Raw genomic sequence first — 23930 nt, 5'->3', positions numbered from 1 at the left:
GGTGTCAAACGACCCTGTCGATAAGAGCTCTTGGGAGTCATCAGCCTGTTATCCTCGGCGTACCTTTGATCCGTTGAGCGAGAGCCCTTCCACACGGAACTCTCGAATCACTATGGTCGACTTTCGTCTCTGTTCGACCAGTCAGTCTCACAGTCAGGCAGACTTATACCATTACGCTCACGAGCAGAATCTTAGCTTGAGATTACCATTTTATTAAAATATCCTTAAATAAATATTAGTAATAATAATCGAAATCCTGCAAATAATATTTTCCCGTTTATTATTCTTTTGAAAAAATAGTTATTTTAAAGTTTTTATTTTTTTAATATAATTTTTTATTAAAAAATTATAAAAAAAATCATAATAAACCAAAATTAAAAAATTTAATATTAAACATAATATTTATAAATTAGAAAACATACAACAAAATCTCGAAATTAATTAATTAATTTTTTAATATATGTTGAAAATATATTTATATTAAGCCGTGCGATATTAGAAATTGGGCGGTAGTCCGAAGTATAATCCCGTCCTTAGTCTCATCTAAAAAAATATTTTAAAAAAATATTAAAAAAAAAAAGGTTTTAGAAAAAGGTTTCTTATTTACTCTTATGATCTTCCGTCTAAGCCAGAAATCCTTTGTGAGTTTTGGGGGCGGGTCGTAGGTCGTGGCCTGCTGGTGAAGCGAGGGGCTCTTGGTTCTTGGGTTTTGGCTCATTGACAATAAGCATTTGTGAACGATAAGCAAAGGATTAGAGGTATCAATCAGATCCCATGAAGGAATAAATCCGAAAGAACCAATTTCGCGGATAATTTTGGTTGATTCGGTATGTCGAGCTTCAAATTCCCTCGCTTTCCTCTTGTTTCTCATCTTCCTGCTTGAAACCCACCAACCCACAACGCTAATTCCCTCGCTCTTCGTCTTTAACTCCCGTCCGAATGCCGCTAACCGCTGTTTCTCTCGATTCTTCTGTCCATTGCTTCACCGGACTTCCTTCTCGCCCTGGATTTTATCGGAGTTTTGGGGTTCGTCCTTCGATTTCTCCAAAACCCAGTCGGTTTTTTCTTTGCTGCAAAAAGGTTGAAGTATCGGAGCCTAAGCATTTTGCGAGCTCCTTCAATTTCTCGAATGAGGGTGCGGCGGTTTCTAAATTTAGGAGCGCTAATGCCAAGGATATAGATGTTGCTACTCTTGGAAATCTTTGTGTGGATATTGTGCTTAATGTTCCTAATTTACCTCCAGAAGATGACGATGAGCGCAAGGCGTATATGGAACGCCTGTCCTCCTCGCCTCCTGATAAGGTTTGTTTTTGTTGTTCTTAGCCGGCTTTTTCCTGTTTTTAGTGCGTGTAAATGGAGCCCCATCACTGTTGTTATCTCAATAATCTGTTGTTCATGGAGTTGAGGATTTTAAGTAAGTTGTTCGTTGTTTGAATTCTTACTAACACTTGATTTCACTACATTACCTGGGAGTTTATGAATGTGATTTGGCTGAATTTGGTCCGTAATTTGTGTGGTTTTCATGCCCTTTTCTTAATTGTGTAAGGTATTTGGGGACACATAGTTATAGTTCCTTATTGGGTAGGAAACAATTTCATTGATAGTATGAAACGTTTAAGAAAAGAAACAAAGAAGAAATCCCATCCAGTTGAAGCTACAGAAAAACTTTTCCAATTGGATATAAGAAAGTGTGAACTATAGTTATTAGAAGATGGAACATGTTTACACTAGTTTAAAGCCAGAAAAATGATGTGTTCGACCATAACTTCAATGCATCTCTCCTTCTCGCTTAAAAATCTTGTATTGTTGCTCATTCCGATAATTCCTATGAATGCTCTATGAAAGTGTCGTTATAGAGAATGGGGAGAATGGTAAAAATTACTGCTGTTGAAGTTTTATGCTCATTGAAATGTTAGGATAATTATTTAACGCTTTTATAGGCTGGAGCATAGAAACTTTTTCGTAGTGCATGATGGTCTTTAGCTGAATGTGCATTCAACTCAAAGCACCAGGATTGGACTTTTTCATACTGGAGATGATGTTCCTGTGAGAATTCTATGCTTAATTTGATATTATATTGGGAAGAGAGCAGTACAGTTGTAGTTTCTTAGGACTCGAGAGCAAACCTGTTTTCAGCGAAGGTTTTACCTTCTGTAGTTTGGCTACAATATTGGTCAGGCTTCTTGTAATCCATCCTTTACCAATAGAAAGGAGAAGGCCTTGCTATGATTGACAAAAGTAAGCCCATCTCTGAAGCTATTTGACCACAAATTTGTAGCTTAGGATCAAAGAAGCTGATGATTCCTTCATGTAAATGAGTAGGCCTTCCCAGCCAAACCCTCTAGTTCTAGCCGGCAATGACCTCACTCTAGCTCTAGCCGTATTGTTGCCTTCCACATCCTCCTCCCTCCTTGTATTGTGAAAGAAACAGACTTGAAGAATTTGTGGCTAGCTCTACTAATCATGCTATATGTTTATGGGTTCATTATACTATGACATGGTATTTGTTTTACATCGATATTGTTCAAACATTGTCTTGATATAAGCTTCACCTTAAACTATTGTCTGCTGCAGATTGGGGTATGTTGCAGGCTATGCTTCTTAAATAGTTACAAGATGATTTTCCATTAACTTTGTTAGTTTTCTATCAGGAAATGTTGGTCGTAATCCTAATTCTACAAGGGATTGTCTTGGTAGGAAGGTGTATTTTCAAAGACTCTTGACCCCATAATTTATTGAGTATAGCATTTCTAACCTATAGGACACCGTTATCTATAGAACCAGAAAAAGTGGGAATGACAAAGAACACTTGACAATGAGTGCCTCAATGAGATTAAAAGTTATGATTTAATCGGACAAGCTTGATTTATGAGGCAGCCAGTTGAAGTGTAGGGACGATCGGAAAATTTCTTTGAGTTAAAGAGAAGTATTTATTAGGTTTTCACAGTTTAACATGATCATACTTTCCAAACCACATATCGAACCGAATAGTTTCACATGATCATACTGTTTTCAGTCTCAGATTAAAGTTTTTCTTGGCCAAGCAAACAAGTCCTTTGCCTTTTATCGTCGTTCTCTGAAAAATTATATATTTTAATCTCTAATCGAGTATGTGGTTCTGTATGGCAGCGGTATTGGGAAGCAGGCGGCAACTGCAATATGGCAATAGCGGCTGCTAGATTGGGACTTCGTTGTGCTACAATTGGTCATGTGGGAAATGAAATCTATGGCCAATTTCTTCTTGATGTACTTCATGATGAAGGAATTTCTACTGTTGGAATGAGTAATGTTAGTCATGTTGCCAGTTCTAAGACCTTTTATGAGACTCTTCTATGTTGGGTTCTGGTGGATCCACTACAAAGACATGGTTTCTGCAGGTACAAGCCATAAAAAGAAAAGAAAAAAAAAGAATAACATGTTATGTGAATTTAACTCTTATATGAATCGTTTTTTTTTTTTTTTTTTTTTTTTTTTTTTTTTTTTTTTTTTTTTTTTTTTNCGAGCTGATTTCTCTAAGGAGCCTGCTTTCAGCTGGATTAACGAACTATCTGGAGAGATTAAGACGACTGTTAGACGGTCAAAGGTCCTGTTTTGTAATGGTTATGGCTTTGATGAGCTCACACCTAACTTCATTATTTCAATTGTAAAATATGCGTTGGAGGTTGGAACGTCGATCTTTTTTGATCCTGGACCACGTGGAAAGAGCTTGTCTGTTGGTACTCCTGACGAAATAAGTGCTTTAGGCCATTTCTTGAGGATGAGTGATGCTCTACTTCTAACGTCTGACGAGGTAAACTTCTTAATTCATTTAAGTATCATATGAGATGTTCTTCATTCAGTTGTAAGCATATAATAAAAGATGTCTTGTTGTATTCTCTCATTCCTTCCGTTATAGCTCAGTTTTCCATTAAAGAAAACATTTGTTGTCCATTTAAATTTAATTCATAATCTTTTTAGAAACTGTTTAGCAGAACAATTCACAAAATATTGCTGAATTAAATCTATTTTTAATTCATTTCACAGGCCGAGTCCCTGACTGGCATAAAGGATCCAATACTAGCAGGGAAGGAGTTGCTAAAGAAAGGCGTGCGTACAAAGTGGGTTATTGTCAAAATGGGTCCGAGAGGTTCAATTTTGATAACTAAGACGGGCATCGCTTGTGCACCTGCGTTCAAGGTATTAGATTAATGTTCCATATGCTTCCATCCAATTTCTTAACTTTATTTTTCAGGTTATTTCCTTGATGTCTATGAATAGTTTGTGACTTTTGTTTGTGGAGATGTTAATTATAGCCTAGTTTGTGACGTTGCCATTGAATGGAGCTCTTTTTTAGTTTGTTTTTGTTGTGGACAAGTTCAGATGTCTTTGTTTTTGATGGCTTGTGACCGAAAGGGTAGTGGAGTTACATGGCTAGTTTGTGACGATTCCCACTAAAATCTCGACGTGAATCACCTGATGTACACACTAACCATGTAACTCCACTACCCTTTCGATCGACCCCTTGGTTCTGGAGAATTATTTTAATAGAAACTAGAGAATTAAAATGAAAATAGAAGCAATATTGAAGGGAAGAAAATCCAGTAGAATATTCAAGTAGTTCAAGAAACTGGGAGCGTTTCCTCTCGAGTATATCAAGCCTAAATAAACATCCACATCTACATTCTGGTACTCGGACCCTTCCCACCTAAGTACGCTCGAGACTAAACACCCACAATTACTCCTTATGTCATCCTCTCCCACACCCTTTATTTATAACCAACTCCTATCAACAAACTCCATCGCTAATGAATAGCACACCTTTACTAGCCTAAAAATGTTTCTAACTTCTACCGTGATGGGGTTTTCTACCGTTTACGGCCTCAACGAAGTGCTCAACATAGGTTGTTTCCTAATTATTCTACTGATGCCATCAGTTTAGATTGGAAGGTTTTTGTAATTATCTTGCTCTAACTTGGATTCATTTTTCTCCGTTCGTAATTATCTCTGATTGGATTTCCTTTTGTATCTGTTTCATACGTCGATCGATGAATGGTTTATGTTTCCTATAAAAAAAAAATATTTATTTGCATTCTTGAAAGTTTTGTTCACCTAGTGCTATAATTGCTAAATGTAGCTTATCTGCTTGTGAATAAGGTGAATGTTGTTGACACTGTTGGATGTGGAGATAGCTTCGTAGCAGCAATTGCCTATGGTTATATACACAATTTGCCAACCTTGGACACACTAACAATTGCGAATGCTGTGGGTGCTGCTACAGCCATGGGTTGTGGTGCTGGTAGGAGTGTTGCAACCTTGGAAAAAGTATTAGAACTTATGATGAAAGCAAATATCAACGAAGACAATGACTTTTGGAATGAACTGTTCAGTGAAAATTTGGATTCTCAAGAGATCACGATAATGTCGAAATCGGATGTCAATGGAGACAACCGACCGGTAAATTACGTTGTGTTGCATAAGATGCTGTCTAGATTGCTGCCTATGCTAGAACATGCACAATATGAAAGAAAATTGACGTCTTAGAATTAACTTTTAGTTACAATTACAGTTCTATGAAAGGTAAAAAACATGTTTGATGATGAATTAGATTCATAGACGATTGTTCATGGAATCTTCTTCTAGCAGCCAAGAACTGCTGTGGGATTAACAGGAGGCATTCTTTGGCTTCAACGATCTCTTCTTTTCGGCATACGAAGATGTAAGTCTTTTTTTTTTTTTCTTCTTTAATGTTATCATTAGGTCGGAATGTAATCAAATTTGCTGTTGTCTCGAACTAGTTGTATGCGTTCTTAAACGAGTTCTTAGTTTGAATGATTTATAAACAGTATGGATGGCTCTAAACCCAATTTTCTTTGGGACTGTGCATTTGTGTAAATATAAATACCCTTGGAGAACTTTCTTATGAATGCCTTTAGGTTTGGGAGTTTTTTACTCCATCACTTTGTTCATCGTTCATCATTCATCAATGAAATCGTTTCTGTTCTTAAAGCTGTTTATTCGACTTGTTTGAATAGATATGTTCGATGACTCGAAGCTTTTGGTAAAGGTAACCCATCATACTCAAATTTGTCTTCTTTTAACACTTTTTTCCCTGTCATAGAAATTGGGCTCAACTCTGCAGCTGCAGGTGCAGGAGATTGTTTTGTTGGGTACTAAAACCATTCAAAATCTGTATGATTGCATACTAAAATTGTCTCTGAGAGTTTGAAATAGATAGCCATTTAGATTATAAATGGTACCTTCTCTCATTAGTGTTTTGTTTAACATTACTGTCAAAGTACTCCAAAAGCACTTTGATTCTTGCTTTCTCATTGCAGGACAAAGAGATAAACTTGCTGATATCATAATTGAAAGAACAAAAGCTTCTCATATTACTCTCAGGATTTTTTTTGTCATAGAAAATACAAGGAAGCCACCATGTGAGTGAACATTTAAAGTAGTAACTAAAGTTCTTTGAACAGTGAAATGAAGAGATTGGGTTGGAGTTTATTTTTGAATATCATCCTTACATGACTATCGAAACTCGATCACATGTCTACATTGGAGCTAAAGTGGAGCACGTAAGGACGGTCTCACTTAGTTGTAACGACCCATGTCTAGAATATGGATTAGGATTTGACATTCAGATTAGGACATCTTACGAACTCGACATTCCATTCTTTTAAAGTTTCTCTTAGTCATTCTATTTTTAGGATTGCTCTCATTTGGATATGGTCTTCAGTTCATCCATGTCATCCATGTTCATGACTTTGTCAATTTATAGTACTTTTGGAGCGTTCACTCTATCTCTTCACATAGATGATTTTCTTTTTATAAGTAATTATTTAATGCTCGTGGGTCCTATCCTATTTTGAAAACTTTTCATATCAGACACATCTCCTCATCAATCGTTTGAGTTGAACTCTATAAGATTTGACCTATCATAGCATGACATTCTTGGCTTTGGTGGATGTATGATCTTCATTCATGCCTATTCACTTTAGTTGAGGTATTGTTTTCGGTATTATTCTATCAAATACTTTATTTAATCTTTACTGTCATTTCAACAATCATTCGCTCGTTTGTCATATAACGTAGAGTTGTCTAATCTTCACGAGTCATTGTTTATATATATTCAATGCTTACTTAATTCAATTCATAATTCGTACTTTAGCATCTGTTTTTAACTTTTGTCACGAAATCTTTGCATTCACGCTCAACCGTGCTAAAGAAAAGCATTAAGAAAATCTTACTGAAAAGAAGAAAGAAAAGTGATAGATATGTTTGAGAAAACAAAGTCGATTTCAAATCATAAAACGTGTCACTCATAGAACTTTACATTCCACTTTACTTTATTTCCTTCTTTTTGTGTGTGCCATTAGCTTTACCATATTTATAGTTCTTCAGCTTGTGTGTTTGAAAGCTTGGAATATAAGCTTGGCATCCAATTGTGTATGCATATGCTACCCATCATTTGATGAAGGTTCTCCACTTCCCCCCACTTTTTCTTTTTCTCAAGTGCCAAACATTACCTATTTCCTTTACTTCGATACCCACGAATAAAACAAATCGATAACTTATTCGTTTATGTAATGCATCTTCGCTTCATATACGTGTTTTTAATGAAAATGTAACAGCCTAATCTTACTGCTAGCAGAAACGTGTATGCTAGGGAGAGGTTTCCACATGCTTATAAAAAATGTCTTGTTTCCCTTTCCAACCGATGTGGGATCTCACAATCCACCCCCTTTAGGGCCCTGCGTCCTTGCTTACACTCGTTCCTCTCTCCAATCGATGTACGATCTCACAATCCACCCCTTTGAGGCTAGCGTCCTCACTGACACTCGTTTCTCTCTCCAATCAATGTGGGATCTTACAATCCATCCCTTTTCGAAACCCAACATCCTCTGACATATTGCATGGTGTCTGGCTCTGATACTTGTTCCTCTCTCCAATCGATGTGGGATCTCACAATCCACCCCCTTCGAGGCCAGCGTCCTTGCTGACACTCATTCCTCTCTCCAATCGATGTGGGATCTCACAATCCACCCCCTTCGAGGACACTCATTCCTCTCTCCAATCGATGTGGGATCTCACAATCCACCCCCTTCGAGGCCAGCGTTCTTGCTGACACTCGTTTCTCTCTCCAATCGAAATGGGATCTTACAGTCCATGTCTTTTCGAAGCCCAACATCCTCACTGGCATATCGCCTAGTGTCTGACTCTGATACTATATGCATTTGATGCTACAAAGAAACCATACAAACCTATACCAAACAGTGACTCCACTTCGATCGAAGGTGTAAGAGCAAGTAGAAAAATGTCAAAGTGCAAGATTTTAACACGTATCAACCTTTAACTTACGTAAATAACAAAATGCCTAGGTTAAATTACGCGTGTTTAAGCTGTTCGAGTCTGGATATAGCTTTTAGAATGTAACTATTTCATGACGAAGATTCACGCTCTTTTTAAAAAGATAGATATTCCTTAACCACTAAGCTATATGCTCCAACTAATCTCAAGAGGAGCATCATAATAATTTGCAAATAATTCAAAATATAATAAAAGCTACATTAATATAGTTGACTTTGACAGAGTGGAACATAAACAGAATCAAAACGAACAAGAAAGACCTGAAAAACACGTTTTTGATCAAACAACCACTTGAAAGATTTACAGAAATCGAAAAGAACCCAACTTTTAATTTTGTGTCTAATAGATCTCGAAGTGTCTAAACCCTAAATTTCTGAACTCGAACACGAATATAAAGTTGTATGAACGATGATAAAAAGTAAGAAAAAAAACAAAAGAGTAAAGAAAGAGACGTACAAAAACACAAAAGCTCATATGTCTTGATGTGTGCAATATGCAAAAAAGTGGTAGCATTTTGCTGCTCATGTGACCCCAAAAGAGAATCTTCTCTCGTCTCTCCTTTACGTCTATATGTATAGAATGGCACCTCCATGCCTAATTCTCCAAATGCATGGCTTATTCTCTCTCTCTACTCTCTTATTTCTAGTTTCTCTCTCTCGATCTACCGTTTGTTGTGGGGAATGTCGTTTGGCTCGATGTCATTCATGTTAAACTTGACTGATCTCATCGCTCATGTCGTTCTGTTGGAATGATATCGGACCAGGCTTCATTCCCCTCAGTGGGTAGAAATTTTCACTGGGAGAGACAGTTTTACGTTCTAACTCTTTAGTCCTGCTCGTGAGCTTCGACTTCGAAAGTTGTTGTTTTTGGTTCGTTTACGAGGCAAAGAAACGGAGTGAAAGGCGAATGAGAGGTCATTTTGTGAGGTTAGTAGGAGAAAAAAAAACGTGTTTTTGTTTGGTTTGTTTGTTTTTTCACATGAAGAACATTGTCTTGATCGTGGGATATTATTGAGAATAGGAATCCGTGTCATCAAAGGATTTCTTGCGATTACTCGTATGGAATGAGTTAATCATACACTTAGAACAGATAGAAACAGGCAAAATAATGCTGTTTTTTTTTTAATTAAAGAAAAATTAAAAGTGATGTTTGGGAACGGAATTTCGATATGTGGGTAGCTTCGCTTTGTACGTATATAGTTTGGGTTCAACTAATCTCAATATATGGGTCTGTTACGTATTGCCGTCAGCCTCACAGTTTTAAAATGTTTCGTTCTCCTCTCCAACCCATGTGAGATCTCACAATCCACTCCCTTGGTGGCCGAGCGTCCTTGCTGGCTCTAATACCATTTGTAACAGCCCAAATCCACCCCCAGTAGATATTGTCCGCTTAGACCTGTTACGTATCCACATCAGCCTCACGGTTTTAAAACACGCCTGTTAGGATGTTTTTACATTTTTATAAAGAATGTTTCGTTATCCTCCTTAACCGATGTCGGATCTTATCCATGCAAGCTCCAGCACCCGTCTGATCATGCAACTGCGTGCAAAGGCAACTGGAAGTGACAAAGATCTTCGGCTTTTAGCACTTCTTAAGATCGACGACAACCACGAGCTCGATGGTGGGTTGTCGTCTACTCACAATTAGAACATCTTAGTGCTAGGTTGAGAAATTTATGATGATTGTATGATGTTTTCTGGAGTCATGCATGAATGTATGAAAATTAAAAATCGTCGAACCTATATGAATGAAAGTGATGCATATTAAAAGGGTAAATGTAACTGTCCAAGTTTTTAATACGCATCTACTAGAGAGAGGTTTCCACACACTCAATGTTTCGTTCCATTCTCCAACTGTTGTGGGATCTCACGATAGATACTAAATTTTACAACTTGATGTGACATAATGATCACCCTCGAGCGAGCCATTGAGAATTGATATTTGCTCGAGAGAAATGAACAAAAAGATTGTGGGCTCGGATGAGACACTACTATAGTAGACTAGTACGAGATTTGGTAAGAACTTGACTCGGGTAAGAAAATTTTAAATATCCCGTCAAGTTAATTAGTCTAACTTGTTGGTCTATTGTATAGAAGTTTGGTCGATAACGTTATCATCCACGTCTGGTCTGATGTGTCACTTGGTGCTCGAGAAGTGAATCATGAGACTGACTTTTATGCTTTATTTACTAAATTTACTATCGATAGCGAGTAAATAGTCAGAAGCACTGACGTTTATATGTATCGATATTGAACTCGGGTCGATGAGCGGAGGCCGAGATAATTGTCCTAATAGGATTGTTCTCCAACTATCATAAAAGACAACCCTAGCCAAACCAAAATCTTGCCCTCAAGGTAGGTAGAAACTAGATAATCCGTACAAAAAGAGAGGATTTTTATGCTACACGTGGAAGTTTTTTATTGGTAGAGTATGGTGGTCCTTAAAGCAGCGGATTATGCCCCCAACCCGCTTAAATGTCGTACACATTGAAAACGCGCGTACGAAACGAGGAAAACGAAACAAGTCGGACTCTGAGGATCAACGACGACGATGCACACTTTCTTCTCATCGGAAGACCTCTTGGATAGTTCCTTCTGGTCGTCGCCGCCACCGCCGTCGTCTTCGCCGCCATCTCATTCTCCTTTCCGATCTCCCGATCCTTCCTTGACGATGAACCGAAGCGCGTCCGAGTGGGCGTTGGAGAGGTTTCTCGAGGAAGTTTCGTCGTTGCCTGTGAATAGTTACCCTTCCACTACCTCCAATCGCGTGACGGTTTCTCCTGTGGATGTGGCATCTCCTGCTTCTCAGTCTTCGACTTCGAAGCGTGATGAAGATGATGAGATTGTGGAGATCAAGAAGGCGGATTGTGATCATGATCGGTCTCAGCCTATTCCGTCTTTGGATCCGTCAAAAATGGTTCGAAGTGATTCTGATCGGTACCGTGTGTTTTTGAAGAATCAGCTTGATATGGCTTGCGCTGCTGTGGCTCGCTCGAGGGTGATCATTTCTCTATCTTTTGAAACTGATTGGTGTACTGTACTTTGATGAATTTGGGATTTGAAATGCTGCACTCTTAATTGTGTGTTGAAGTGAAATTGAGGAACTTCATCGGTTTCTTTTCAAAGTGAACTTGTTTTAGCCATTTTTGTGTTCGGGATTGCAGGCCTCGTCTTCGGAACCCAAAGGTCCAGTCCAGCCAGCTGAACACCGTGGGCAAACGTCGAGTGGTTTTCACTTTGGCTTGCAAGCTCCGGGGCAAGGTAGCTTTCGGTCAGGCAGTCTACGAATTTTATTATATTCATTATTCGTCGTTAAGCTTATTGGGTCATTATCTAGTTATAGCTTCTATGGCTTTCGTTGGGCGTTTTCCGTTTGGTGTGGGCAGAGGTATTGAACAACCTCTCGTATATGAGAAGATCTAGTACGTGAAGTCAATTTTTTTTACAAAAGTATGGAAATTTCTTAACGTTGTTTTCCTGTTTTCTCTTGTGGGGAACGTTGGTACATTGTTCTTGGCCGAGGGTGGTGTTATTTCTTTAGTAGCCAAATCCTTTGAACACTCTGGTACTATTGAATGCCTCGACACTTTTCGTTAGTTTTATAATTCTTTGTCTGATATTGATGCTGTTCATCTCTTGGTAATGCCAGTTTGATTATTCTATGCATCTCCTGGTATGTTAAAGGATTTTGTAATGATCCTTTCAGTTTCTTATTATTTGGAGTCCTTTTTTCTTTTATCTTTTTAGGTCTTTAGGTGTTGTTTTGGCCCCATTGTTGGGCGGTGGTTTTTGTAAGCCTCCTTTGTATTCTTTCACTATTCTCAATGTAAGTTCGGCATCTATAAAAATAAAACAGAAAAAGAAAAAGAAAAGAAAAGAAAAGGAAAAGAACTTTCTTAAGATAATAGTCAATATATTTTAGGGAATCTTATATTTTACTAGTTAGAACTCTTTGCTTGATGTATCACGTCCGATCTAACTCTTTTTTCCATTGGCATTGTATGCTATTACTGCAATTTTACTTTTTCTCTATTGTGGCTGTAGGCTCTGATCGTGGCACTTCAACAAAAGAAAGTGACGCTAATGGTAGTTCACTTGGGATCCCATCCTTACCTGCAATGCCTAAGAAACAAGGGCTACAAACTGCCCAAACAACAAGTGGATCGTCCAGAGATGAGTCTGATGATGATGATCTTGAAGGAGACATTGAAAACAGTGAGAATATGCATCCTTCCGATGCAAGACGCGCTAGGAGGTAAGTTTGATTTATTGTTCTGGCTCTTGCTTGTGTCAAATTGTTAACCCTTTGTTATGCATTTGTTCGCATTTGTATTGATTGAGAATATGACTCAAGCATCGACATATGATCACACTCGGATTATTGTTTCCCTCTTTTGCTCTTCTATTATGTTTTTCACCCCTTATAGTTCTTAGAGAAGGTATTGCTGTTGTATCCTTGATGATGTAAGTTCGTCATGTACAGAACTTGTTGATCTAACTCGTGTCTTCTGTCAAATCCCCTCCATAATAGCCTTGTACCTTTGTGAAAGAGAAAAAAGTTGAAGTTTCTTCTTCCAAACGAATGTGCTGGAAAAATATCACTTACCAAAACAATTCTGTAATTTTTTGGAGTAGAGATATGTCGAGCATGTTTCAATTTACTTTTGCATTTAAAAACAAGAATCCACTCTTATTGCTTCTTGAAGAGTGTTTTTGTGATCTCTATTGATTTTTGGGATAGGAGGATATCTCATCTTCCATTCTGTCCTTTTACTTGTTTAGTAAATATTCATATCTTAATGAAAGAGTTATGGTTTCTAATCAGTAAATAAATAAATTAGAGAAAGGAAGATGGTCCTATGCGAAATATCAATCCTTCAACTCAATTTGTTACCCGGTCCTAGCTTTACTCACTTGACATTGATGGTGGCCTAGGATGTTGTCAAATAGAGAATCAGCAAGACGCTCCAGACGAAGAAAACAAGCACACTTGAATGACCTTGAGACCCAGGTACTGTAAACTGCTTACCCTCCATATGTTGTCGGGTATTTTTCTTTCTTATTAAAACTTTTTCTAAATGTGGTTCCTTTTCTAAAGGTTGGTCAACTTAGGGTTGATCACTCTACTTTGTTAAAGCGTCTCACGGATGTAAATCAAAAGTACGATGATGCAGCTGTTGACAATAGAATTTTGAAAGCTGATATCGAGACTTTAAGAGCGAAGGTTAGTCAGNTGTGTATATATATATTTATCCCCAAGGTATACGGAAGGAATGAAAAATCTTCGAAGAAAAAGAAAAATAACATAAAAGACCTAGAATAAGACATAAAGGACTTTGACCATCTAATCTAAAGCAGAAAGTAGGCTCCTAGGCTCTCGCATGCAGAGTGGGTCAATTTCTGATGCATGCCTCTTCATCTACACTGATAGTTCTCGAATCTTGATGATCCTCTTTTCCTCCCGTTCCTTCAGATTCTGTCTCTTCCACTCTTCTTTCTCCACAAACTTCTTTATTTTCTTTAACTTCTCTCCAATGCACTTTTCCGCTGTTTTTCTTCATGAAAAAGAACTTGAACTAATTTTAAAGTGCAGCAAAACCAAAACCAAAACCAAATTTGGACATTTATGCGTTAGTTTGAAGTTTTCCTTTATGGATAGTTTGGACTATTTAGAAGTCCGCCAAAACCAAAACTGCGACAACCATGAGTTAGCTGTGGTCAGCCAATGCAGATGGAAAAGACGTTAAAGGGAACAAGTTGAAGTAATGATGACCACCTATCTAGAATCTTGTGAACAACCTTGGCAACCAAAGTAGTAAGGTAGATCAGCTGTTCTACAAGAATAGTCTTGGTACACCTAAACTAGCCTGATATTCACGGTTGCAAGGAAAAAAAAAAAAAAAAGCACCAGAATTATGTTTACGAACAATATTGTTGACATATTTCAATTGTTTTGTACCTCAATGAGTGAAGGTATATAGAGAAAGAAATCATCTTATATTTTCTGATGTTCCTTAATGAAGACGGTATAAGCTTTCTAAAAGTTTAAACGCCCATGATTTTACTTCTACCACTATTGTTAGTGTGGCTGTTGTTGGTCACCATTGAGTTGATGATGGTATAAATGTCGATCTAATGCTTCTTAGTTAAAGATGTACTTGCTTTCTCAATGTATCACCATTTGTGACGCCAATAGTTGTTGACTGGTTACCCTTCAAGAAATAATCCATAGCTGGGATAGGTAACCCCAATTCGGAGAAGATATAAAATTTTCTGGGAGTCCTTGAAGTTATAGAAGACTTCGGGCACTTGATGAAGATTTCATGGAGTTAGTAGACTTGGACTAACAATGGGGATAAGTTAGAAATGAATGTCTATGCAAAATATTCTTAAAAATGGGGGATGAGTTAGAAATGAAGATCTATGTAGAACATTCGGGAATATGTAGAGGTTTTTTGGTGAATTGGATCGAATATGTGGAGGTTTATGAAGTTCTACAAATATTTAGCCCCTCTCAAGTTTTGAAGTCATACAATTTAAAATTCAAGGTCCCTAAAGAACCATGCTTCCTGACAGGACAATAAGGTCACTAGAATAGATACTTTTTCTTTTTTAGAGAAAAGTAAACACTGGTCAAAAATTTCGTGGGAGCAATAGTCCAATCATTAGAGAAGTGATTTCTGTTTCTATATGGTTCGAGATAGGCCATAGCTCTACAGTAAGGAAAAATTGCTTTGACATTTTAAAGAAAATATTACAATGATGGTATGAGTTTTTTTCCTCTCTCCTCTCACCCTCTCTTCGATTCTCTACCCACCACTCCAATTTCCCGGAACCTCGAACCAATACAAAAGTCTTCTCTGTTTCTTAGCGTGCAAGCAAGACCGAGGAACAGAACCCGGTTTTCCATGTTTATAGCAGCCATGACCAATAGAAAGACTGGTCTCTCTTCCCTCATCTTCGGTCGATCCTTCACACTGACACCAATAACAAGAACAAAATTCCCCATTTGTCCTTCCGGCAGCCAACAAAAGGAAGCTTCTCTATCTATTTCGAACCATCAGAAATCTTAATATTTAAATGGCAAGATTTTGAAATATAAGTACCAAACACCTATATGGAGTTCAAGAAATTTAAGGACCAAACAAAAATGTTGATAATTCTTCATGGTGAAGAGGGATTTATTTAAATTGTTTGTTCATGTATTATTTGTCTGTATATAAGCAAGAAAACCAAAAGGTAAGCATTAAGAATACACAGTCTTATATCGTTTTAAAATTTGAGTAAACTTCATTATCGAAAGACATAACTTCAACCAGTTAATAAAAAATAAGAACTAATGAATTATCGAAGGAAGGAACTATGAAATCTAAGTTGAAACGTTAAAGAACCACTGAAGAAATCCAGAAATCAAAGTCAAAGAACCTCTTAGGTAACAACAGAATTGAAGACAAAAAGTTCAAATGCAAGTATGAATGAACTATTTGGAAAACAGCCGATGAAAGACTGCTTATTTATTCACTGTCTTTCCTCAGTCATGAAGGAAGCCTTTCTCAATTGTTCTTCATTTGAGGAATGGCGATAAGAAGAAATCTTGTGCTTCCTTCTTTTACGAGGCTACATGTGTAATCTCCTTTCTATTAGATGGTAAGTTCTTTTTTTTAAAGAAAAACAAAATGTTAAGACTTCCATCCCTTCCCCCACAAAAAACCGTGCTTATTACAAATTACAAATGTAGCTTGTTTACTTACGATTGCATTTAGATGTTAAAATTGTATTTAAATGAACTGCCAGTTTCAATTACATCTGTATGTTTGTTGCTGGAAATGCTCTTTGTTTGTAACATGGCCTGCCTAATATGTTAGGATACGAACCTCATGTCAGCGACAGTTGTTGTCTTTTTCAATATCTTTGAGCGTTAGTCTCTTTTCATTCCCTTAACGGAAAGCTTTGTTTCTTGTTTAAAAAAAAAAAAAAAAGACATGCAAGCACATGGACGATAGTGACTTGGTTACTTAGCTCCTATTTGATAACTATTTAGTTTTTAAGAATTAATTTTATAAATATTACTTTCACCTATGAGTTTCTTTGTTTTGTTACCTAGTTTTTACACGTTTTTAAAATCCAAGCTAAGTTATAAAAACTAAAAAAAATATTCTTTTAAAAATCTTTTACTGTTATTGAAATTTTGTTACAAGTTTCACTTCTGTCTTGCTCTCATTTTCATTGTTTTCGGTCGTTGGATGGTTTCTTGTGGCAATGTCAGCAGTGGTGATTTGCATTCACTGATGGCACAGAATACTCCAATAGTTTCACTGATGGCAATGCCTCTGCCTGTTCTTTTGTGGGAAAGCATAGGATATTTTTTGAACATTGTACGTATATTTTCAGGTGAAAATGTCTGAAGAAACAGTGAAAAGATTGACAGGAGTGAACCCACTGCTTGTTGCCATGTCTCAGAGCCAAATGCCGTTTGTGAGTAGCCAAATGCCAATGCAATCCAACTCCCAATTCTTCCACCAAAACATGTCTGCCTTTGGAAACAGCCCTCCACATCACCGCAACTTGGAAGGCCCTGTGTCAACTAACCCCCCATCCATTCCACATGGCGGAAGATCACAGAATGATGTGGCAACCAAAATGACTGATATGCCCTCCGTGCACCATATAATTGATGATATTGATCCTGTGCAGAAGCAGGCCATGCATGGCCCCGTATCAGGTTGGGATGCAGAGACGTCGCATGCAGCTCCAAACCAAAAGAACTGAAGGATTTAATGTGTCGCTTTTGTAAGCAATATTTCCTCTTATATTTTCATTGGGGCTTGTGGGCTAGGATTAATAAGATATGAAAAATACTCTTCTTACCTTTTCTTTTCTATTCTATTTTCATTTCATGCTCCACTACTCTGTATTAAGACTCGGATCTCGTTGGTTGAGTAGGTTTTTTTTTTTTTTTTTTAAGAAATCAGTTTTGTAGTTGACAAGTCTCTCACTTTGTTTCACTTTGTTTGAAGGAAACCAGAACAAAGCAGGCTGATCAACATTTCTATTTTCTAAGCTAAATTCAAGCTTCAAATTGAAAATGTAACCGACTCAGCTTACGGTTAGAAGATATCATTCTTCTTGGGCTTTTCCTTCTAGGCTTGCTCTCAAGATTCTAAAAACGTGTATGTTATGAGAGGTTTTTCACACTCTTATAAAAAATATTTCAATTCAAGTTTAGAAATGTAACTAGCAAATGTTGTTTTCTTTGAACTTTTTCGGCTTTCTCTTTCCAACTTTCTTTCAAAGTTTTAAAACACATGGTAGTTTTTCACATTCTTCCTATGAATGTTTCTCCACACAATTGCAGGAACCATTTTCGTAGGATGACATTTTTTAGTCGATCAAGAATGGCGAAAAAGTAGCCCCTTTTGTATTAAGTAGCAACATTCTTAAGCAGGATAAAGATTTCTTTTTTTTTTTTTCGTTCTCCGGCGCTCTCCGGGGAACCAAACTCAGAGAAACAACTTAACACACACAGCGAGAAAGGGGAAAACATCAAGATCGAAACCAAACAAACATCTTGCATGTAGATGCTATTCGAAATCCCCCTTCTCGTTTCCGTTATTAATCGATTCAGTTTCGCCCCGCTCGAGTTCAATTCCATGGCGAACAATCATTCTGCTACTCCGGCCGATGATTTCTTCGAGCAGATTCTTGGGATTTCCCCTTTTGGTTTGGCGGAGCAAGGGTTAGCTGGAACTGACGGGGACTTGGCCAGAGCTGTTGCTGCTGCGGCGTCGGCGGCTCAAGGTCAAGCTCCGACGATCCTTCAACTTAGTTCCGGCGACGGCGCTGGCCACATCACTTCGACTGGAAGTGGAAGTGGAAGTGGAGCAAGGTTTCATGGCGGAACCCCTTTTCCTTTAGGATTGAGCTTGGACCAAGCTATTGTTCTTTAAATATCTGTTGACATGGTTGTTCTTTTTTGTGGGAAAGGGAGCGATTGAATTGCATTTAGTGACTCTTTTTCAATCTTTTTGCAGGTTTATCAAGGCCAACAAGTGCATGCCACTATGGGTGCAACTCCGCAGCCACCAGCCATGCGCCCTAGGGTACGGGCCAGACGAGGGCAGGCGACTGATCCACATAGCACTGCCGAGCGGGTAAGAGAGTTCTCCATTTTGGTTTATAACTTCTGAAACTTAATCCTTAGAAATGAGCATAGATTCTTTTGGTGTTCTTGTTGTTTTCCAAAATCTTGTTTGCATAACTAACCTGGAAAAACATATGATCACAAGGAGTTTAAATGATCATAACCTGTGGTGATTTTTCCCTACATGGCTAAGATCTTAATTGTCAAGCTCTAATTTTTCCTTTATAGGTTGGAGAGGGGAATTTATAGGTTGGAGAGGGGAATGAGAGGGGAATTTATAGGTTGGAGAGGGGAATGAAGCATTTCTTACAAGGGTGTGAAAATTTCTCTCTAGTAGACGCGTTTTAAAACCTTAAGAAAAAGCCCAAATAGTACAATATTTGATAGTGGTACTAGAGCCAGGCACCGAATGGTAGTGGGATTGGGTTGTTACAAATGGTACTAGAGCCAAGCACCGAATGGTGTGTCAACGAGAACGCTGGCCCCCAAGGGGGTGGATTGTGAGATCTTATCTTGGTTGGAGAGGAAAACGAAACATTTCTTATAAGGGTATGGAAACCTCTCCCTGGTAGACGCGTTTTAAAACCTTGAGGGAAAGTCCAGAAGGAAAAGTTCAAAGAGAACAATATCTGTTAACGGTGGGTTTGGGCTGTTACAAATGGAATCAGAGCCAAGCACCGAACAATGTGCTAGTGAGGACGCTAGCTCCCAAGGTGGGTGAATTGTGAGATCCCACATTGGTTGGAGAGGGAAACGAAGCATTATTTATAAGGGTGTGGAAACATATCTCTAATAGACACATTTTAAAACTCTGAGAGGAAACTTGGAAGGAAAAGACCAAAGAGGACAATATCTTCTAGCGGTAATTGAAAAATGAGTGGTTTATATTTTGATGGTTTATTTAGGACCCATTTCAAAGAGGGATGGGGGACATTTTGATGCTAATGTCTTCTCTCTTCCACTTAACTTGAGTAGCCTGTTTACTATTTCCTAGAGATAATGCAATGTCTTCTGAACGTTCTTGGATTCTCAATCTTAGTGTGTACTCATTTTCTTCCCCTTTCTGGGTAGACGGATAGAGCTGCCATGCTCGATGAAATAGTGGACTACGTAAAGTTCCTACGTCTCCAAGTAAAGGTGAATTGACCTTACATTTCTGGTTAAGCAAACTTGATAGCAGTTGATATCTATGTATGTGCGCTGTCGATATACGTATATGTGCTGTAGAACCGGTTGCTTTGCAGTTCCTTATTTAAGCGTATTTCATTCTTTATATGAATCATATCTATGGAGTTGAGGTGAGGTACGTTATAGATTTTAGATGGATGGCTGTGGCTGTGCGAGTTTTTTTTAGATGCCCTTGTATATTCCTTCATTTTTCTTGGATGTAACAGTCACTTTTCATATCCTAGTATTGATATACATGGTTGAATTTATGTACTTTGCAGGTTCTGAGTATGAGTAGATTGAGTGGAGGTGGTGCTGTGGCACCACTTGGAGTGGACATCCGACCATCATCACTTGAGGTACTTTTAATGTAACAATCTAAGTCCGTGGAAGTCCGTCAGTCCACCATTAGTAAATATTGTTCTTTTTATGGTTTTCCTTCTGAATTTCCCTTCAAGATTTTAAAACACGTCTACTAAGGACTAAGGAGAAGTTTCATACCTTTATAAGGAATGCTCGTTCTTCTTTCCAATCGATGTGGGAGGTTTCACACCCTTATAAGGAATGGTTCGTTCTCCTTTCCAATCGATGTAGGATCTCACAGTCCATGCTTACCATTAGTAGATATTGTTCTCTTTGTGTTTTCCGTTCTGGGCTTTCCCTCGAGGTTTTAAACGCGTTTGCTAGAGAGAGGTTTCCACACTCTTATAAAGAATGTTTTGTTCCCTCTCCAACTGACGTAGGATCTCACACTCCACAACTGTAACAGTCCAAGTTCACCATTAGTAGATATTGTCCTTTTTGGATCTTCCCTCAAGGTTTTGAAATGCGTGTGTAGAGGAGAGGTTTCTACTCTGTTATAAAGAATGATTAGTTTCCCTCTCCAATCGACGTGGGATATCACATTTAAAAATGTTTTTTTTTCTCTCGTCTTTTATGCGTGCTTGATAGCCAAAAACAAAATCTTAAGAAATGGGGATTTGTATTGCAGGAAGAAGAAAGTGAAGGCGGTAGGAATCGACCCGAAAGGGAGAAGTCATCGAACGACGGTACCGAGAGACAAGTTGGTAAGCTTATGGAAGAGGATGTGGGAGCTGCAATGCAGTTCCTTGAATCAAAAGCACTCTGCATCATGCCCATCCTGTTGGCTTCAGCAATTTATCACACACAGCCACCCGACACCTCCAGACAGAGTAACTCTCCTTCGTAGAAACCACATGCCATTCCTAACAAAATGCTAATCAAATCAAACAATCTTAATAAATTAAAAAAAAAAAAAAAAAAAAAAAAAAAAAAAAAAAAANCCACGTGAGTAGGACCCACGATGTTCCATTTTGTCCAATTAGTCTACGTGGGGCCCTCTCATCACATGGGGCTGTTTTTTTAATGCTTTTAACTCGAACGGACGGCCCTGGATTGGAGTATCCGAGAAAACTCAATCCTGGCCGTCGGATTCTGGTCCAATGTCTTTATTGGCTGTCATTGTCCGAGTCTTGTCCCCTCCACGTGGAACCACAGTTTCCAGCGTGTCCTTCTTTTGGGGAACATTCATATCTGTCGCTTCACGCACACGAGATGCCTTCCACACGTGTCACCGCCATCTCGTTGGATCGGTGCTCACGTGTCATCCTCTTTGTATTTCTTCCTTATTTAATTTAATTTAATATATATATATATATATATATATATAAAATAATAAATAATATTAAGAGAATTAAACCATCTAAATGATATGTAAATTATAATAAAATCTTCATATATTATTTTTTTTAGTTTAGAAACTATAAATAATATTGAGTTAATTCATATATTATTTAAATATTACAAAAATAATACCCATTTATGTATAATTTAAATGTATTATATTAAAAGAAAATGGATAATAGTTATAAAAATAGTTTACCCATGAAATATATTTAGAAAAATATTTATCCTAATCCTTCTGAATTTATAACATAATATATTTTTAGTGGTAGGTAATATAAAATCCACTTTTATTTATTTATTTGTTGGTTTTAAATTTATGTAAATAATAAATACAAAAAGGCGAGACACGTGTCGAAATTTGTTTGGTAGAGTTCATGCAGACCATACCGTGCGGCTTTAACAATTATCCCCCTCCCGTTCTATATATTCTCTTTCCATTGCAAACTTTCATTTCAACTCCAAAAATAGAAACTTTCTTCATAATTCTTTGCACTTCAATTTCCCTCTAATCTTCAAACACTTCAATTTCCAATCCTAATGGCTGTTTCTGATGACCGAGATCTCAACCTCCAAGCCACCGAGCTCCGCCTCGGCCTCCCTGGCTCCGACCAGCCCGACCGCCGCTGCGGATCGCAGCCTAACAAGAGACCCTTTTCAGAGATTGATAAGGAAAATGACAGCCGTGTCTCGGATGCCGAGAATGGCTCCGATCAGAGCTCGCAACCTCCTCCCTCCAAGTAAGTCCTAGATCTTGGATACACTAACATACAAGTAACTGTGGCATGATAAAAACTTGTCTAAGTCTTCAAATTGCCTTTTATAGAGCGCAAATTGTTGGATGGCCACCGGTTCGATCATACCGAAAGAATTGTTTGGCTGGAAAGAAAAGCGAGGCGGAAAGTTGCAACGGAGGGTACGTGAAAGTGAGTATGGATGGAGCTCCATACTTGAGGAAGATCGATCTAACCATTTACAAAAGCTACGTGGAGCTCGTAAAAGCCTTGGAGAACATGTTCAACTTCAATCTTGGTAAGAGAAATTACTAATGATCTATGAGCTTAAACTTTTGAATTAGTTAGTCTAACGATCGGTTCAATATCAGGCGGTTATTCTGAGAAGGAAGGTTTCAATGGATCCGATTACGTTCCAACATACGAAGATAAGGATAGCGATTGGATGCTCGTAGGCGATGTCCCATGGGAGTAAGTTCGATCTTCTTTCTTTTATAGATTTCTCAGAACTAAGCAATAAAGAACCTTTCTGATCGAAAATTGAAATCCTTGAAACGTGCAGAATGTTCATCTGTTCTTGCAAAAGGCTGAGAATCATGAAAGGATCGGAAGCCAAAGGGGTTGGACGTTTATAAACTTCCATTGAAGCAACTTGACAGCTAACAAGAGAAGAATGTAAAGAACAAGGAGATTGTATTTTGTTTTTTAGATCTTTTCATTGCAAAAAGAATTTAGATCCAAATTGTATAGAGGGTTATCCATTATCCCATATACATTTGACACACTTTACTCGATCATACGTCCAAAATCTATTTTGGGTTCGAGGATTTTGGAAGTTGATTACTTTTTATACTCTGATCTATACACTTAAACGTTTGAATTTAGCCGTTTTTGATGTATCGTGTCGAAGATTGGTGTGTGAAAGTCTTTGTATTTGTGTTCGAACTATTGTAACTCGTTATGTTTGTGAAATTCTTTGGATTGATTTGTAGGTTAACGATGTCATACGATATTGGATCCGTTCAAACAAACTCAAATTTCTTTGAGTTTGTTTAGACAAATAAGATCGAGTGGTTTTATTTTATCGGGATTTCTCTTTCTATCTAGAAACTTAATATGAAACCGTAAATCTTTGCCGGCAAGATTTTTTTGGACTCATTTGTCTTTGGGGAGTACACGGGTTGGATTGAATTGGGTTGAAAAATTTTGTTGGACAAACCTAAACTCAACCCAAACCGAAGAAAATTTAACCCAACCCAACCCAATTTTTATGGTTTGGGTTGAGTAGTTCAGGTTGGTCGAATCCTCAAGTCCTCTACAGTTTGGGTTGAGTAGTCCAGATGGATCCAATCCTCGAGTCACTTGAACGTCCCTAATTTGTTCTCTAGCTATTTAACTCTCACACTTCTGTAACTAATAGTATTTACCGTATCTATCTCTACATGATATGCATCGACGTTGCACGTGCCCACCGACATACAATATCAATCCTACGAGCAATACTCAATTGGATAATATAACATCAAGGAAAAAGTACCATAAGCAATACTAATTTGAATGAGTTCATGTGTTAGAGCTAGTTGATAATTAGAATGGATTTTCTTTTGTGGTTGTAGTCGAATCATATTTGTTCAAATTATGTAAAAACAAGACTGTCATTTATACGATATGTTACCCTCGAGTCACTTCCATGTACGACAATATATACATTTAGGGTTTGTATCATATCTCAACATATATCCAAACTTGTCATAGTTAGCTCATAGACGTTAAAGTGCCACCGACAGTGGTCTCATCCTTGTCTTGTTTGTATTTACACGAAACTAAATTCGAACC

The 23930-nt window shown here is 37.8% G+C and overlaps 3 protein-coding genes and 1 pseudogene across 5 annotated transcripts; all 4 read left to right on the top strand.

Annotated features, from left to right (window-relative positions):
- Positions 1 to 635: 635 nt before the first annotated feature.
- On the top strand, positions 636 to 5933 carry LOC111778983 (2-dehydro-3-deoxygluconokinase). Its single transcript, XM_023659003.1, has 5 exons — positions 636 to 1302; positions 3130 to 3377; positions 3499 to 3790; positions 4024 to 4176; positions 5134 to 5933. Exons 1-5 carry the CDS (start codon positions 940 to 942, stop codon positions 5518 to 5520), a joined length of 1443 nt encoding a protein of 480 aa, XP_023514771.1. The 5' UTR covers positions 636 to 939; the 3' UTR covers positions 5521 to 5933.
- Positions 5934 to 10791: 4858 nt separating this feature from the next.
- LOC111778871 (light-inducible protein CPRF2-like) lies at positions 10792 to 17516 on the top strand. 3 transcript variants are annotated; one of them, XM_023658870.1, is made up of 7 exons: positions 10792 to 11346; positions 11513 to 11609; positions 12393 to 12603; positions 13284 to 13359; positions 13447 to 13572; positions 16740 to 17138; positions 17374 to 17516. In XM_023658870.1, exons 1-6 carry the CDS (start codon positions 10900 to 10902, stop codon positions 17115 to 17117), a joined length of 1335 nt encoding a protein of 444 aa, XP_023514638.1. In that variant the 5' UTR covers positions 10792 to 10899; the 3' UTR covers positions 17118 to 17138; positions 17374 to 17516. The 3 variants fall into 3 exon arrangements, with proteins under 3 accessions (XP_023514638.1, XP_023514637.1, XP_023514636.1); XM_023658869.1 differs by having other exon boundaries at positions 17366 to 17516; XM_023658868.1 differs by lacking the exon at positions 17374 to 17516 and having other exon boundaries at positions 10796 to 11346; positions 16740 to 17336.
- Positions 17517 to 17584: 68 nt separating this feature from the next.
- On the top strand, positions 17585 to 20956 carry LOC111778872 (annotated as a pseudogene).
- Positions 20957 to 21652: 696 nt separating this feature from the next.
- LOC111778090 (auxin-induced protein 22D-like) lies at positions 21653 to 23178 on the top strand. Its single transcript, XM_023657734.1, has 4 exons — positions 21653 to 22100; positions 22187 to 22392; positions 22466 to 22565; positions 22657 to 23178. The coding sequence occupies exons 1-4, from the start codon at positions 21901 to 21903 to the stop codon at positions 22727 to 22729; spliced, it is 579 nt and encodes a 192-aa protein (XP_023513502.1). The 5' UTR covers positions 21653 to 21900; the 3' UTR covers positions 22730 to 23178.
- The last annotated feature ends 752 nt before the right edge of the window (positions 23179 to 23930 follow it).

This window comes from Cucurbita pepo, chromosome LG17, assembly GCF_002806865.2.
Source record: "Cucurbita pepo subsp. pepo cultivar mu-cu-16 chromosome LG17, ASM280686v2, whole genome shotgun sequence".
Lineage (NCBI taxonomy): Eukaryota > Viridiplantae > Streptophyta > Magnoliopsida > Cucurbitales > Cucurbitaceae > Cucurbita > Cucurbita pepo.
Note: the sequence above shows the minus strand (reverse complement) of the source record. Positions and strands in the feature narration are given on the sequence as shown.

Excerpts from the sequence above, each read along its gene's own strand:
- LOC111778090 (XM_023657734.1), top strand. The coding sequence starts at position 21,901 with ATGGCTGTTTCTGATGACCGAGATCTCAACCTCCAAGCCACCGAGCTC. Across the intron at positions 22,393-22,465 it reads CATGTTCAACTTCAATCTTG|GCGGTTATTCTGAGAAGGAA; the intron begins GTAAGAGAAATT and ends GTTCAATATCAG. Across the intron at positions 22,566-22,656 it reads GTAGGCGATGTCCCATGGGA|AATGTTCATCTGTTCTTGCA; the intron begins GTAAGTTCGATC and ends TGAAACGTGCAG.
- LOC111778871 (XM_023658870.1), top strand. The coding sequence starts at position 10,900 with ATGCACACTTTCTTCTCATCGGAAGACCTCTTGGATAGTTCCTTCTGG. Across the intron at positions 11,347-11,512 it reads CTGCTGTGGCTCGCTCGAGG|GCCTCGTCTTCGGAACCCAA; the intron begins GTGATCATTTCT and ends TCGGGATTGCAG. Across the intron at positions 13,360-13,446 it reads TGAATGACCTTGAGACCCAG|GTTGGTCAACTTAGGGTTGA; the intron begins GTACTGTAAACT and ends CCTTTTCTAAAG.